Source organism: Nomascus leucogenys, chromosome 24, assembly GCF_006542625.1.
Source record: "Nomascus leucogenys isolate Asia chromosome 24, Asia_NLE_v1, whole genome shotgun sequence".
In the NCBI taxonomy this organism is placed as follows: domain Eukaryota; kingdom Metazoa; phylum Chordata; class Mammalia; order Primates; family Hylobatidae; genus Nomascus; species Nomascus leucogenys.
Window position 1 is genome coordinate 17,729,806 of NC_044404.1, and position 16,041 is coordinate 17,745,846.

Below are 16,041 nucleotides of genomic sequence, written 5' to 3' on the forward strand. Positions count from 1 at the left end.
CTTCCACACACTGTTGTGTTGTGGCAAATGGCATCAAACAGTAAGAGCCACAGACACAGGCTCCTTTGTAGCTGAGTGAATTGGGGTAGTTTTTTAAACTCGCTGTGTCTCGGTTGTCTCCTTTATAAACGGATAATAATAGTATCTACCGCACAGCCTTGTTGCGAGTTAAGGAAGTAATTCAAGGAAAGAGGGCCTGGTGTGCGGATACAGAACACTACGTAACAACCGCTGTCAAGGCCCCTGGCTGTGTGCCCAGATAAATATTCTTGCATATTGTATTGACTCCCTGCAACATCCAGAGAAGGGCAGGCGTGGTTATCATGCCCAGTGTGCAGATAAGGGAAACTGAGGTCCAGAGAGGCGAAGCCCCCTGTCCAAGTTCACACAGAAGTTCTGAGGCCGAGGACTACCCTGCTCTGCCTGCTTCCCTTGTGCTCACGCTGGCTGGCTGGGCAGAGCGCTCTGTGTGCCTGGAGGTCGAGGGGAAGCCCTGTTCCCCTGCTTCTTAGCAGAGCTTGGAGTCTGCCCATTTTAAGTAGGGCATAAGGGCAGAAGTGGAACCTGTTTTATAGATGGGAAAGAGGTGGGGAGGGAGGGAAAACTGGGCCAGGCAGAGCGTGGGATAGGCCAGGGTACAGTAGGGAAGGACGGGGAGGGGGCGGCAGTCTAGTTTGGCTCTTGTGACCACACCCCAGCAGTGGCTTCCATCATGTACCCTGGGGCCCTTCCAGCTTTGGAGACAGCTGTGCCCCATCGTGCCACCAAGCAGCTGGCTCAGAGGGGAAGGGTCTGCCTGTGATGGGTGGGCTGCTCTGTACTCTTATGAGGGACCCAGTGGAGGGCAGGTGGGGTAGCAGGGCACTGGCAAGCTCACAGCTAGCTGTGTCCTGCCTCCCAGTCCCCCGCCACTGCTGCCTGTCTCTCCAGAGTGTGCCATGGCCCAGGCTGCTCCAGGCTGGGCTGGGGCCCAGCTTCCTCTTCAACCCCCCTTTCCCACCTGGCACCCTGACAAGACAGGGCAGTCACTGGGGTTCTGTGTGGCATCAGGTGTGACTTCTGAGAAGAAACGATCTCGGCGCACGTCACTTGGATGCCGGAGAAAATGGTTCTTGGGTGCGCTGAGCATCCCGGGGGAGGGCAGGACCTTGCTTGGGCCAGGCTCCTAGGTCTGTTTGGTTTTCAGGGATGGCAGACTGGGGATTCATTGCCTCTCAGAACATCCTCTGGAACAGGCACGGTGGCTCACGCCTGTAATCCCAGAACTTTGGGAGGCCGAGGCAGGTGGATCACTTGAGGTCAGGAGTTCGAGACCAGCCTGGCCAACATGGCAAAACCCCGGTCTCTACTAAAAATACAAAAAATTAACCGGGTGTGGTGGTGGGCGCCTATAATCTCAGCTACTTCGGAGGCTGAGGCAAGAGAATTGCTGGAACCTGGGGAGGCAGAGGTTGCAGTGAGCCAAGATTGTGCCACTGCAATCCAGCCTGGGAGACAGAGTGAGACTCTGTCTCAAAGAAAAAAACCAAATCACCCTCCACCTCACCTGGCAGCAGTGGTGTTTCTGGAGGAGAAAGAGATCTTGGTAAATTTGACAGAAGTGCCTTGGAGTCGGCCAGAAGATTCGTAAGAAATCAAGATTCAGTCTAGATAAGCTACAGCATCAGAAAAGTCCTCAGAGACAATCTTGTCAGCTCCCCACCCCATTTTACAGATGAGGAAACTGAGGCCTCGTGAAGGGTAGAGATGTGCTCAAGGTCCTTAGCAAGTTAGTAGTAGCAGAACCAGGGCCAGACCCCAAGTCTCCCGATTCCGGGTCCAGGACACTTTCTACCATATCATGCTGCCTCTTCTGAGAAGCCTCCCTGGATTTCCCCCGGTGCAGAGTTAGTTCCTTCCATCTCAGCAGTTCTCAAGGCCCTTGTGCATGCCTGCTCATTTGTGCTTGGTGTGTCATGTGATAACTGTTGATTAACCTGTTGGTTGCTCTGACCAGTGGGGCTTCCTTGAGAGCGGGGCCTGTGTCTGATTTCTTTCTGTCTTCCCATCACCCAGTGCATGGCATGGCATGGAGTAGGTGCTTACTACATGTGCGCGGAATGAACGAATGGGAGAGAGGGAAAGAGAGAGAGAGGCAAGGAAGGGAAGGGGGAAAGAGAATGGAGGGAGGAAGGAAGGGACGAATCTGAGAGTAGGGGTGGCTGGGTGTGGGACATGAATGGTGGGAGTCGGAGGCAGATGGGGACAGCCACCACCCAGCTGATGGAGAGAGAAAGGCCCTGGAGAGTGGGGAGAGGGTGTGGGCGGCCCCGCTGAGCCCCCTGCTGCTGGCCTGCGTTCCTAGGGGACCTGCTTGCCGCTCCTGGCCCCTGACCTGCCTCCCCTCTCTCCCTGCAGGAGGTGTCCTGTGGGACCTGGAGAGCCCTCCTGTGTGCCTGACTGTGGGGCCCGGGCCTGTCCGCACCCTGTTGAGCCTGGAGGATGCCGTGTGGGCCAGCTGTGGGCCCCGGGTCACTGTCCTGGAAGCCACCACCCTGCAGCCTCAGGTACTGCCCTATCCTTTGGCTTGTGGCCCTGAAGACCTGCCTCCCTTTTGCTGACTCTTTCTTATGTCCACCCCAGCACCACTTTCAGCTCCCAGTGGTGTCCCAGGGATCGATTGGGCAGAGTTTGTCCGGAAGCAGAGGGGGCCCAAGGTCCCTATTGGGCCCGACCTCTTCCTCTGCCACACATCGCCAAGCTACTAAGAGCAGAAAGCGCCCAGCCGCACTGCACTGTGGCCTGGATCCTGAGTTGTGTCGGTTGCTGCCTGTGGAAGTGGGACTGGGGTCCCTGTCCTTGGACTGGTACCCAGGACTTGTACCCACGGAGCTCAGGCCGTTCTGAGGGTGTGGCCAGGGTGGATGCAGCCATCCGCTGGGCTCTTCAAACCACATGGAGGGAGAGGCTGCCTGGGTCCTGCCTTGCCCTGGTTCCAGCACTGTCCGTGCCTTGGCCCCCAGGATGAGGGACTGGTCTGGGGGGCTTGTCCCTGGCTCAGCCTAGGCCCGTGCCTGTCTCTGACCAATAGCACTGCCCGCTCACCTTACCATACCTGCAGTCCATCCTGGGCGGGAGACTCAGCTTGGTTCCCCAAGAGGTATTTTGGTGATGTTTGATTTGTTTGGATTATCGATTGCAATGAGTTGCCACCTGGCCTGGAATGGAGCCCTCCCAGGGCGCTTCCTCATGAGAGGTGGTCTTCATTTGCCTACCTAGTTCTCTCTCATGCAGCTGTAAATCAGCTACTCAACAGCCTGGCAGAAACACTAAGTGGAGTCCTGGGATCTTAAGAGCACAGATGACCAGGGCTGGGCTCCAGATGACACAACTCTCATTTGACAAAGGGGGAAACTGAGGCATGGGGCCTTATGGATGAGCTCTGAGACTGGGGGCTGAGTCTGGGGGATGTGGCCCGCCCCTTTCCCTGGCTTGCTTTTCTGGTGTTGTAGCAGCACAGGGGTGCTGTCGTTGGAGCCAGACCAACCAGACTGTCTTTCAGTTCTGCCACTTACATCTGGGTGCCTCTGTGTTGGCCCCCGTGGGAGCACAAGGCTTCCAGTCTGTAATGGGAATAAGTGTCCTATTCCTGGAATCCTTTTCCTTACTGTATCAGTCAGGGTTGTCCAGAGGAACAGAACCAATGGGACGTATGTGAGTATGTGTACGTGCATGTATATGTATACACACGTCTATAGGAAGAGATTTATTATACAGAGTCGGCTCATGGGGTGGTGGAGGCTGTGAAGCCCCAGCATCTGTGGACAGCAAGCTGGAGACCCAGGCGAGCTGCCGGCATAGTTTAGTGTGAATACGGAGGCCTGGGAACCTGTGAGCTGGTGGTGTGCCTTCCAGTTCAAAAGCTGGCAGACCTGAGACCCCAAAAGAGCTGATGCTTCCGTGGGATTCTGAAGGCAGGAAAGAACCAGTGGAAGGTAGTCAGGCAGGGAGCGAATTCTCCTATCCCAGGCTTTTCCATTCAGGCTGCAGCAGATTGGGTGAGGCCCACCCACACTGGGAGGGCCACGTGCATGACTAAGCTTACCATTCAGATGCTAATCTCATCCGGAGACACCCTCACAGACACACCCAGAGCCACGTTTAACCAAATATCTGGACTCCCTGTGGCCCAGTCAAGTTGACACATAAAATTAACCATCTCTCATGGAGTGAGATGATGCTTGGAAGCCATGGTACCTGGCCAGTGCCAGCCCGGGAGAAAACTGATCAGCAGCTCTTCCTGGGTGCTGGGAAGGGGAGGTGGAGTTACCCAGCCCAGCTCCTTAGACGGGAGGGAGAGGCAGCGCCATGTGCAGGACCAGCGGGTGAGCTTTTGCTCTTTTGAGGAGCAGGGGCCTGGGGGCTGATGGTAACTCTTGGGCTGGGCACCCTTCATGGGTGGCATGAGCTCCAACCTCTCCTCTCCACTCATGTCCAGGACCTGGCACTGAGGACCTTTGAGCTCACTGGTGCTACTGGCTGGGCCAAGGGCCAGTGAGACACCAACAGGAGGGAAACTCCAGCCTTAGCATTCCTGGTTCATCGGTTCCCTTTCTTCCCCGAGAACAGCTGGAGCAACCGCAGCTGCAGACTCCCTTCCCAGCCCCTGGTTCATGCTGGGGGCTTCCCTGCTATCCCCCCAGCCCAGCCCACCACATCCCTTCCCAGCCCCTGGTTCATGCTGGGGGGCTTCCTGCTCTCCCCCCAGCCCAGCCCACCCCATCCCTTCCCAGCCCCTGGTTCACACTGGAGACTTCCCTGCTATCACCCCAGCCCACCCCACCCCATCTCTTTCCTCCAAGGGCCTTGCATTTCCTCAGCCTTCTGAGAGGAAGGTGAGCGAGGAGTACTAGCTTTCCCAGGCCCTTTCGGGTCCCCTGACCCATCTGCGTCTCAAGCCAGGAAGAAGGACATGTCTGACCCCTTGGCCTGCCCCTCCCAGCAGCCCCCAGGTGGCTCAGCACTGTCCTCACAGCAGGTCTCCTGCGGACCCCCTGGCACAGAGTCTGACTCAGCCCAGGAGAATACGGGTGGACAGGTGCTTGGCCTGTAGGCCTAGTGTGCTGGGCGCCCATTCAGGGCAGTGAAGTGAGGAAAGGAGGCCCAGCCTGATCTGGCGGCCTCCAATCTGCTGGGGGAGACCCAGCCCTTGGGGCAACCTTCAGTCTGATGTGGAAGACACAGCCTGCCCTTGGAGGGCCTCTAGTCTGATGAGGGAGACCCAGGCCCTGTTCTCAATATGGGGGGAGTGGGGCCTGAGACAGGAAGAAGCCGAGAGCAGAGAGAGAATGGGATGGGAGGGTGCAGGCCCTCAGCCCCCTTTTGGCCAGAGGACATTCTCAGTGCTGCCAGTAGGAGAATTGGGACACACCAGGTAGGAGGCAGCTCAGGAAACAGGAGGCAGGGTGAACTGCGAGGGGTTTCCAAGGAAGAATCTTTTAATGAAGGGGTCTGGAGGGAGGGGAAGCCAGAAACTACAGGCAGGGGCCTGCGAGTGCAGAGAAGTGGCTGCTGGCTGCTGGCGGGGGAGGCGTGAGTGGCAGGGCCCCAGGGCACAGAGCTGCCCCTGTGAGCTGGGCCTGTGGGGCTCCTCCCAGGCTCTCCTGGCAGCTCAGGAGCACTTGAGACTTCAGGAGAGCGGGGGACTGGGGAGGCATCATTGAAGACAGCAGCCCTTGCCCATGTCCCGGCCACTCCAACTCTGGGCGGCTGGCACCCTACCCCCTTGGAGGTGTGCAGTTGGAGAGCAGGCTGCTTCAGACAGGACCGTAGCTGTGCCCCTGCCAAGCTATGCAACCTTGGATAAGTCATGGAGCCTTCCTGGGCCTCAGTTACTTCATCTGTAAAATGGAATGATAACAGTACCAGTGGGGAGTTAGCAGGAGGACAAACCGAGAACATTCAAGTGAAAGGGCTGTTTCACATGGTCTTAGCACGTGGCGAGGGTTGGATGAACATTATTTGCTGTCATTGTAATAATTTACCTATCTTAAATCCGCATTGCTGTATATGTCATTTATTTGGAAAATCAAGCTGCTCCCTGGGTCGGTGTTGTCAGTGGGTGTGGGGCATTGAGCCCACACTGCAGGTCTGCCATCCTCTCACCTCACTGGAAGACAGCCTTCCTCCTGCCGACAGCCGTCCAGGGGCATGGGACGGATGGTGAAGGGAAGGACAGGGGCCCGGGTCAGGCCCTGCCTGGCTGTCACCTGTTTTTGCCCCTTGCCAGCCGTAGCGCAGTCAACTCCCAGCCCACAGAACTCAGCTCTGGCGCGACCATCCCTGGGGCCCCAGTGGCCACCAGGCTACAGCACGAGGCTGTGATGATTTAAGATTAGTTCTGGACCAGCTGCTGTAAAGAAGGGGATCAATATGGCCTTTCACCTGCTTTGCACACCTCAGGGGGCATCAGGAGGGCTGCTGGCTGGAGGGAGGCGAGATGGAGGAAGGGGTGGCCAGGGAACCTCTGCAGCAGGGGCCAGAGGGAGCACATGAGCCCATGTGCAGCCAGGGAAATGGAAAAGTTTCTGTTCGCTGCGTGGTGCGGGCAGCTTGCCTTCAGTACATACAACCATTCGGCACAGTAACAAGGTGATCGCCATGCATATTTAATAAAGCCATGCTCCTGCTGCTTGGAATACAGGGAAAGCCGGCTCCACCTTGGTGCTGGAGATCTGGAAATGGCTCCATCTGGTTGCTGCGAATGACTGCTTGACCTGCTCCTGGGCTGCCCGGCTCCACGCTCACCACAGTGGCCACTGCATGGCCAGCCAGGCCTGGGGGAGCCGCCTGGAGCCAGGGCTGCTGCTGCTGTCTCACTGGCTGTGCTCTCGTATGTGTGCCTGGGGCTCAGCACCTGTGGGCTGTGCCTCACGTGCGATGTCTGCAGCAGAACGCCTGCCTTCAGAGGAAGGGCATTTCTTGCTGGCAGCCATCCGGCAGAATCTGCCCCAGGCTTGAGAAAACCCCCTATGGCGTTTGAGGTTCTTAGAGCTGTTCACAGCTCCAAGCCAGGAGACCCAGGCATGTGTTTTGGCTGAGGGTGTGGCTAGCATGGCCCAGGACCAAATGTGAAAACACAGGGGCTTAATCTAGGACTGTGTTACCTCTAAGGGGCTTTTTCTCATTCCTCCCACCCTCAGGAAGTAATCCGAACTAATGTCTATTGAGCGATTCCTTTGGACCAGACAGGAGTTTTGCACTTTACCTGTAGGATCTCATTTAATCCTCAAATCACGCTTTGAGATAAATATGATTATTCCCACTTTACAGATGAGGAAACAGGCACAGAGAGGTTAAGTAACTTGCCCAAGTCACACAGCTAGAACAGGCAGGGTTGGGATTTGAACACAGGCATTCTGAGTCTCAACCCCTGTGCTTAACCCACCCACCTTGGTAGGCAGAAGGCTCAGTTTCCTTTGGGCTGCCTGGGCCCCCGAAGCTTTCTGTCTGCATCGGATGTAACTCCCGGGAGCTCCTCTTGTTTCCATGAGCACACCTTCCGGGCTGAGGACTGTGTTGTGTTCATCTTTGTTTCCACAGTGTCTGGATCACTGGCACCTAGCAGGGGCTCCCAATTCCAGGCTCTCTGTGTGAGGTGCTGGAGGCACAGAAATGAGCAAGGTGGGCTCAGCAGTCCAGGAGCTCGGAGTCCAGTATGCAGAGCCAGAGCTGGGACTGTCAGCTTCCACCCAGTGTTATGAGACCAGGAACAGGGAAAGCCCAGGGGAGGCGGGATCCCAGGGGAGGCAAGAGGGGTGCCAGACCCAGCTGGAGGCAGGACAGGAGCTGGAGACAGTTGTCTGGAAGTCAGGATCCCCAAGCTCAGCTATGCAGGTGAGTTGGTGTGTGACTATGAAGGAAGAGGGGAAGTGATGTTCTGGCCAGAGGCAGCCCGTGAGTGGCCAGAAGGCCTCCGGGGGGGTGGGGGCGCCTGAGCTGAAGACTGCCTTCCTGAGGCCCATGTGGCCTGGACTCTGCGCCTTGTCCAGCTGGTCCCTGCTGGGTCGCCTTGACCTGTTTCATGCCACCATCCCCTGCAGAGCTGGCACCCGCGGTCTGTCTCTGGGTTTTACGCTTGCCCACCAACTGGTTGTTCAGCTCCTTGATCCCAGCAGAGGCAGAAGCGAGGCCTGTTAAATAATAATGTCGCTCACCAGGGCCCGTGTCAACACCGCGTCCTCCGTGTTCATGATCTAGATCGCACCGCCTTCAAAGTCTAATCCAGTCGTCTGGAGTTCATTTTAACCGATCGCTGGAGGGGGAAGCCGGCTGTGGGATGATTATTGCATCTTAATTTAAGAAAACTTCTTGGGAACAGGCTGATAGCAGGCCTGCGGCACCCGGGGTGTGCTCTGCCGCATGGAGGGCCGGTGCCCTGCAAGGCTGCTCCCTGACAAGGTGTGGGCTGGGGTCTCTGCCACCCTGGCTTGTGGGAGGACAACAGTAGTGACAGCGTGGGGGCGTTGGGGACCCGGCTGGGCTGTGAATACACATTATGCTATTGGATCTCTGCAATGCTGAGGAGTGACCCGCTGGGCCCATTTTACAGATGGGGATGTGGGCTAGAAGCCAGGCCCTTTGGCTTGCAGTCTGCAGCCATGCTGGCCCCTTCCCACCACCAGGCCAAGCTCCTTCCCGCCACCAGGCCTTCACCTCTGTTGTTCCCTCTGCCTGGAGCACCGTTCCCCTCCTGTGTGGCTCTTCTTTAGCTTGGGTCTTGGCTTAATTGCCGCCTCCTCAGTGAAGCCACCCTGACTGCTCCAGCCGAGTCATCCCTACCCCTTCACGGTCTCAGCACATCACCCGGCTTTATTGCCTTCAGAGTGTTGGTCACTTTCTGCAATTATCTCCTTGAGTGCAGTTGTCCATCTGCACCACTGGGATGCAAGCACCATGGAAACGCCGCCTCACTGCCTTGTTAACCAGTGAGTCCCAGGGCTGGCACGGCACAGCCTCTCAGCCAGTCGGGGGTGAGTGTGCTGGCACCTTCCTCCTCCACGGTGGAGCCGCCTGTGCAGGGCGGTTGCAGGGCCCTCGCAGGACTCTGCAGGAAGGTGAGATTCGGGGGGTTAGGCATTCTTTCTGCGCTGGGGCAGTTAGGGAAGTGTCCTGGGAAGAACTGTGCCTTCAAGGAAGTAGGTCAGGGAGGCCCCTCCCAAGAGAGGGGAGGGAGGAATTCTCAGAAGGGGCTTGTCCAGAGGGTCTGTGGCCAGTGGGGATAGTCCCTGCCTGAATGGCAGCTGGGGACAGATGGACAACAGTGTCACTCAAGGGTGAGAACCCTGCCTGGACCTGCCCCTGCACCAGCCTTGTGGTGTTTCTATGGCAACTCCCTTCCCCCAAGCAGATTTTCAGCCTCCCTGGTGCAGTTGCAAGAAGCACAGGCCTGGGTCCTGCCTGGAAAGTGCTGGAACTCAGGGCGAGTGGCGTCAGCATTTGGACCCCAGGCCCGGTTCCTGCCTTGCGGGGCTGTGGTGGGGTTAACTGGGGCAGCCCCTCCCCCATTAGACCTGGGCTTCCCATCCTTGGAGAAGCCTGTCTGGACCATTTCACCTCCTACACACACCACAGCTACATGCTGACATCCTGGGGCCAGTTATGGGATTAACCAGACTGAAGCTGAGTAGGGTGGGACTGGGCCTGGCTGGCTCCCATTGTTACCATCCTATCCCCATGGCCCAAGGCCAGGCCTGACGCAGAGCAGGTGCTCAGTAAAGGGTGGTTAAGGCCAGAAGCCCCTTAGGGAGATGGGCTCTGTCTGTGATGTTTCCCCGAGTGTGGTGGGGGCATTGCAGAGCAGCTGACTGAGGCTTGGTTTTAACCAGCTTTGGAGCACGAAGGTGCTTCGTGAAGCGCGTGCTGTCAGCAATCTGCTCTGCGTCTGACGCCTCTTGCCGGTACCTCTGCACTGGCCTCTCATACCGGCACTCATGCTTTTTGTCCCTAAGCAGGACAGAGAAGAAACTTCTCTGGGCTCCTGGACACCAACAGCCCCTTGATTTTCCCTGCCCATCCCCTGCCCCAGCAGCCTTCCCCACCCTTAATTTTCATGTTTTGTGCCTAAACTTAGTTTGCATGTATTAGCTGTTGTAAATCTATCATACGAGTGTGACGCGGCATGAATAATGCATAACTGGGCTGTATTAGTTTTCTGTCTCCTATCTTATTTATGACACGAAACGGGTGGGAATTTGCAAAAGAGAAATTCAGGCGCAGGGCTTCTTGGGTAATGGTATGCAAATTGGCGTGAGGGTGAAAAGATGCACCAGGCCCTCCCAGCACCCAGGAGCTGCCGAGGAGGAGCGCCCAGTGTCTGGGCCACCGCCAGAGTGTGCAGGGTCTCGCGTCCTATCACTGCATGGAGTCGGCTCTGCTCGGCAGTTTGTCTTAATTTTTTTTGTTAACGTGTGTGTCATTGTGGTTGTCACCCTGTTATGTTTTTTAAATTAAAAGTTGGCAAGCAAAGCTTGAGAAATGGATTTTCTAAAGATTGTGGAGACTTCCCAGGAGGCTTCGACAAGAACAAGTTTAGGAAGACGAGCGTTTTCCAGCATCAGGAAGGCTTGAAGTTAGATGTTCAGAAGGACTCCCTTTCAGGAAGTTTGTGAGGCATGGGAGGTAGGGGTGGGTTTGGGACCCCATAGGGCCTTCTTCCGTGGAGGGTCAGAAATAAGTTGGCAGGTTGCAAACTCGGGCCTGGAGCAGGTGAAGAGCATCTCAAGGCATGTCTTGTGGGGCAGTAGATGGCTGAGGGTCAGGCCTCCAGGCCCCTCTCTCCTCATCTGGAGGAGCTCAGATCTATCCTGTGTCTAGCACTTGGTTTCCCCCCAACCAGAAGATTTAGGTGATGAAAAGATTTCATGATTTTAAAAATAAGTTCGGAGCTGATGGCTCAGGGAACAGGCTTGGTGAAGCCTGACCTGGAGCAGGACAGAACCTGGAGGAGAAAGGGAACCGGTACAGGGAAGGCAGACGAACAGACATCGTTGGGAGGACATATGGGACAGGAGGTGAGGAAGGGGCGCTGGCACGGCAGGGGCAGTCTTGTCCTTGTGAGCCACCCCCCATCTTAGCTGGCAGCAGCCAGCCTCCGATCCTCACCTCCCCTCCACTCTGTGTGTCTCTTCCACATCCCCCTCCCCTCTGAGCCCGGCAGCAGGGAGAGGGGAAGGACAGATGCCCAAGGGGCAGCTGCCCAGTCCTTTTGGAACTTGGCAAGGAACAAATAGAGCCATGGACATGGATCTGCTGAATGTCAGCCACTAGGCTGAGGGCTTAATGCAGTGGAGGTCAGGCCCTCAGTGTAATTAGGGAGGCTCCCTCCCTGGGTGGTTGGGAAGAATGAATGAGGTTACATGTGCAGAGGGTGTAGGCTAGTGCCTAATGCACACTCAGGCAGAGTGGCTGCTACGCAATGGTCCTCTGTGAGCCTGGCAGCCAGGCAGCAGGGAAGGTCCCCAGGAGGCAACCTCTGCAGGAGGCATTCCCGGCTGCCCCTGCATGCCTTGTCTGAGTGGGCTTGGATGGTGGTCACTGTGGGCTCAGGGGCTGGGTTGGCTGGCCTTCCCACTGATGGCCTCAGTTTCCTTCCTGTAAAATGGGGGATAATTATAGAACCTGCCCCAGGACTAAGCAGCTCCATGTACATGCAGGTCCCAGGGCTGTGCCTGGTGGGAGGAAGCACCACGTGTCAGTTGTTGTGTCATTGTGGTCACAGGACTTGCTCAGGGTGCCCGGGACCACACACTCTGTGGTGGAGCCAGGATCTCAGGGTGCCTCTGATTCTGAAGCCCCCACCTGGTCTGCCGTCCTCTGCCCCATCAGCCCCGTGTTCCGTTGGGTCTTGTGGGTGTGTATACCCACACCATCCTCCCTCCAGATGGCAAAATGTCTGTGAGCAGGGCCAGTGTCTTATTCTCTCCGTATCGTCCTGCAGTGCAAGTGCAGGCATTGACTTGGCTTCTCTCTCTCCTTTGCTTTCTTTCTTCCCCGAATCTCCCCTTTTTTCCCACGCCAGCTCTTCCCTTCTGCCTGACTCTGAGCCTTCCAGGGCTCCAGCTACCCCTGGGACCCTCGGCCCATGGTGTTCACATGACTAGTGGGCCCTGATGGGGGCTGCTGACCACAGGTGAAGACTGGGCTCTTGGCTCCTCCCAGGTACCTGGGGAGAGAAGGGAGCTTCATAGAGTGGGTGGTGACACCAGCCCAGTGACAGCACAGTTCCTGCAGAGCAGGTGCCCCAATGAGGGAGTCTCACCCACAGGAGAGGATGCGGGTCAGCCCCATACACGTGCCCAGCCACGGGGCTGACACACCTGCCACTGATCCAAGGAGCCCAGGAAGGAACCCAGGAGGGGAGTGAGAGCAGGGTGGGCCAGGCTCTCTGGAGGGCATTTAGCGGGAGGGCCCCTGAGAAGCGTGAGCTGATGCCTGTGCATGCGTGTGAGAGGGAGGGAAACTGGTCAGTTATATTAACATAGTCACGTGCTGCGTAGTGACTTTCAGTCAACAACAGACCACACATATTATGATGGTCTCATATGATTACAATACCATATTTTACTGTACCTTTTCTATGTTTAGATATGTTCAGATTCGCAAATACCATTGTGTTACAGTTGCCTGCAGTGTTCAGTACAGTCTCATGCTGTACCGGGGTGAGGCCTAGGAGCAACAGGCTGTACAGCATAGCTTAGGAGTGCAGTAGGCTTTACCACCTAGATTTGTGTAAGTTCACTCTATGATCACATGACAAAATTGCCTAATGATGCCTTTCTCAGAATGGCATTATTCCTGTCATTAAGCAACACATGGCTGTATCATATAAGTTCTTGACTGTGGCTTGAGTCTTTTGGGCAGTGTCCAGTTGGGAGCTGGGGGTCTGATCAAGCCTGGAAACCCCAACTCTCTCACTGCCCCTCCCGAGCCCTACCTGTCCTAGGCTGGTCCCAGCTTTGTCTTGGTCACATCAATTCTGACCTTTCATGCAGCCACCACCGCCCAGCAGTCTTGGATGTGGATTTACATGTGGAAACTGAGAACCACCCTTCCCTGCAGTTCTCACAGCCTATGTGGGAAGCGGGGCAACCGCCTTGGCTGAGCCATCCCTCCCTGTGGCCTCCCCACCCCCCCACACTGTCACCAAGGGGAACCTAGAGTCTCAGCCTCAAGATGTTGGTGATGCCCCCTCTGGCTAAGCATGGGCAAATGGGTGCTGAGCAGATACAGTGCAAGTGTGGGTACAGTTATGTGTGCAGGTGTGTGTGTGCAGGTGTGTGGGTACAGGTTTGTGTGCATGTGTGGGTCAGGTATGGGTGCAGGTGTGTGTGCAGGTGTGTGTGCAGGTGTGGATGCAGGGATGTGTGCAGATGTGGGTACAGGTTTGTGTGCAAGTGTGGGTATAGGTTTGGGTGCAGGTGTGGGTACAGGTGTGTTTAGGTGTAGGTGCAGGCGTGGGTGCACGTGTGGGTACAGGTGTGTTCTGGTGTAGGTGCAGGTGTGGGGTGTGGGTGCAGGGTGGGGGTGGGTGCAGGGTGGGTGGGTGGGTGCAGGTGTGGGTGCAGGTGTGGGTGCAGGTTGTGTGCAGGTGTGGGTGCAGGTGTGGGTACAGGTGTGTAGGTGTGGTGCAGGCATGGGTGCAGGTGTGGGTGCAGGTGTGGGTGGGTGCAGGTGTGGGTGCAGGGTGGGTGCAGGTGTGGGTGCAGGTTTGTGTGCAGGTATAGATGCAGGTGTGGGTGCAGGTGTGGGGTGGTGGAGGGCCGGGTGAGATGTCTGGATTTCACCATTCAATATCATGCAGGTGAGGCATGTAGGCTCCACGTGGCTCCCCTATGCAGAGCTCAGAGCAGAGCAGGGCAGCCACAGCCATTGCCTGGGGACACTTTCTGGGCTTCATGCTGAGGCTTGACTGCTGGAGGATCTTTCTAGAACAAAGCTCCTATCTGACCCTGTATCAGAACCATCCAGGCTGCCTGTGGCCCAAAGTCAAGGCCCCCAAGGCTGCACTTGGTTGCTATCCCTTGGGGTCCCCTTCTCCAGCCACTGGATAGATTCCAGTCCCCCAAAGGCTCTGCCTGGGCACTCCATTCCCCCGGGCCTTTGCATCCACTGCTCTCCCTGCTGGGACCCTCAGGTGCTCTTCTGATTGGGCAGAATCTTAGTTGTCACTCTGACTTCCCGCCCCTTTCTCCATGGAGCCCAACTGCCTCCACTAGTTCTCCTCTGGGCTCCCTTAGTCCTCACTCCCTCCTCGATTGCACTCTCTGCATCGGGCTGTAAACAGGACTCTGGGTATCTCCCTGGCCATGCTGTGTCCTCAGGGCCTGGCAGGCATGGACGCTCCATGAGGTTTGCTGAGTGAGCGAGCAGGACCAAGGAAAGGAGATAGGCAGGGGCAGTCGCTTGCCTGCGATCAGCAGGGCTTAGGAAATCCCTTTATGTCAGGCAAGGAGATAGTGACGAAACTCCTACTGTGTGCCAGGGGCTCAGCCAGGGACCTGATTTTGCCTTCAGTGCTTCACTTTCTAGATGTTAAATGAATCCAGAGAAACAACCCTGACCACACCTGCTCACCTGCACCCTCGTGCATGCACAGGCATTCTTTCTTCTGCCTTATCTCTGTCTGTCTGTCTCTCTTTCAGCACTCACTCATCTCTTCCTCCCTGGTGGTCTGGTTTGCACGCTCACTCTCTGCTGATTTCAGCTTCTATCTCTGTGTCTCCTTCGATTGGTGCCGTCCCGGCTCTTCCAGGCCCTCTGGCCCAGGGTGGGCACTGGCTGGAGCCTTAGTCCCTGTGCTTGGCACTGGATCCCAGCAGCAGCCCCTGCCCTCGTGGACCTGCCTTTCTGATATGGGTGTGGTAGGGGAGGGGGATCATGGGGGGAGAGACCACCACCACCCACTTAATCCGTATTGAGACTCATGGCTCCCAGAGGCTGCTTTGAGCTCTCCATTAGCAGCAACTTAGGTCATCTTATGATGACCTACAGCTTTGTGCAGTAGGTACTATTAATATTATCACACCCACTTTAAAATGGAAGAAACCAAGGCAGGAAGTGGCGGGGTCAGGAGCTAAACCCTGCAGGTCTGCCCCTGGGCCTGTGGGTTTACTGCTTCTTGCAAATAGCAAACAGCTAACAAGACAATCCCAGGCCATGGCGAATGTCATGCAGACCCAGGCTGGGCGCCATCACTGCCTGCACTGGTCGCTCCTCTGCTGGGCCTCCGTGTCCTCTTTGACTAGAGGCTTTGTGGTCCCTCCTTCCTCATGGGGGCTGAAGGTGAGCTGAGCTGAGCTGAGGGCAGCCCGGCACGTGCAGGAGCCAGAAGATGCCTGGCCCCCTCTCTATGGCTCAGTCTTCACTGGGTCCCCAGGGTGGTGGGCAGGCGCAGGCACTAGGTCAGCCCTGGCGCCTGCTTGTACAGGGCAAGGTTGGAGCAGCTGCCAAGGGTAAGACTCGCAGCAAAGGTGGTTGCTGGCCCCAGGTGGCCCAGATGGCCCAGGTGACTGGCTGCCCAGCCCTCCGTCCTAAAGTGTTGATGCTGGAGAAGAAACACTAGGCTGGCTGTCATAATTGAAGAAAACAAAAGGAAATTAAACAAGACTAATGAGGAGAATATCAATAGCCCATACTTCAAGATGCTTTTTCTATTCCACTTTCTCCAGAATAGCCAGGTGCACTGATAGATTTCAGGGTTTTTTTTTTTTTTTTTTGAGATGGAGTTTTGTTCTTGTTGCCCAGGCTAGAGTGCAATGGCGTGATCTTGGCTCACTGCAACCTCTGCCTCCCAGGTTCAAGCGATTCTCCTGTCTCAGCCTCCCAAGTAACTGGGATTACAGGCATGCGCCACTACACCTGGCTAATTTTGTACTTTTAGTAGAGATGACGTTTCACCATGTTGGCCAGGCTGGTTTCGAACTCCTGACCTCAGGTGATCTGCCCGCCTCGGCTTTCCAAAGTGCTGGGATTACAGGCGTGAGCCACCGCGCCCAGCTGGAT

At 56.4% G+C, this 16,041-nt stretch overlaps 1 protein-coding gene across 9 annotated transcripts in view; it reads left to right on the forward strand.

The window, feature by feature from the left end:
• The window catches only part of ARHGEF10L (Rho guanine nucleotide exchange factor 10 like), a 160,984-nt gene that overhangs the window by 126,356 nt on the left and 18,587 nt on the right, over nucleotides 1–16,041 (forward strand). For all 9 annotated transcript variants that reach the window (XM_030805147.1, XM_030805149.1, XM_030805151.1 and 6 more), the window contains one exon: nucleotides 2,398–2,546. In XM_030805147.1, coding sequence (XP_030661007.1) covers nucleotides 2,398–2,546 — 149 coding nt within the window. The remainder of the gene's footprint in view (nucleotides 1–2,397; nucleotides 2,547–16,041) is intronic.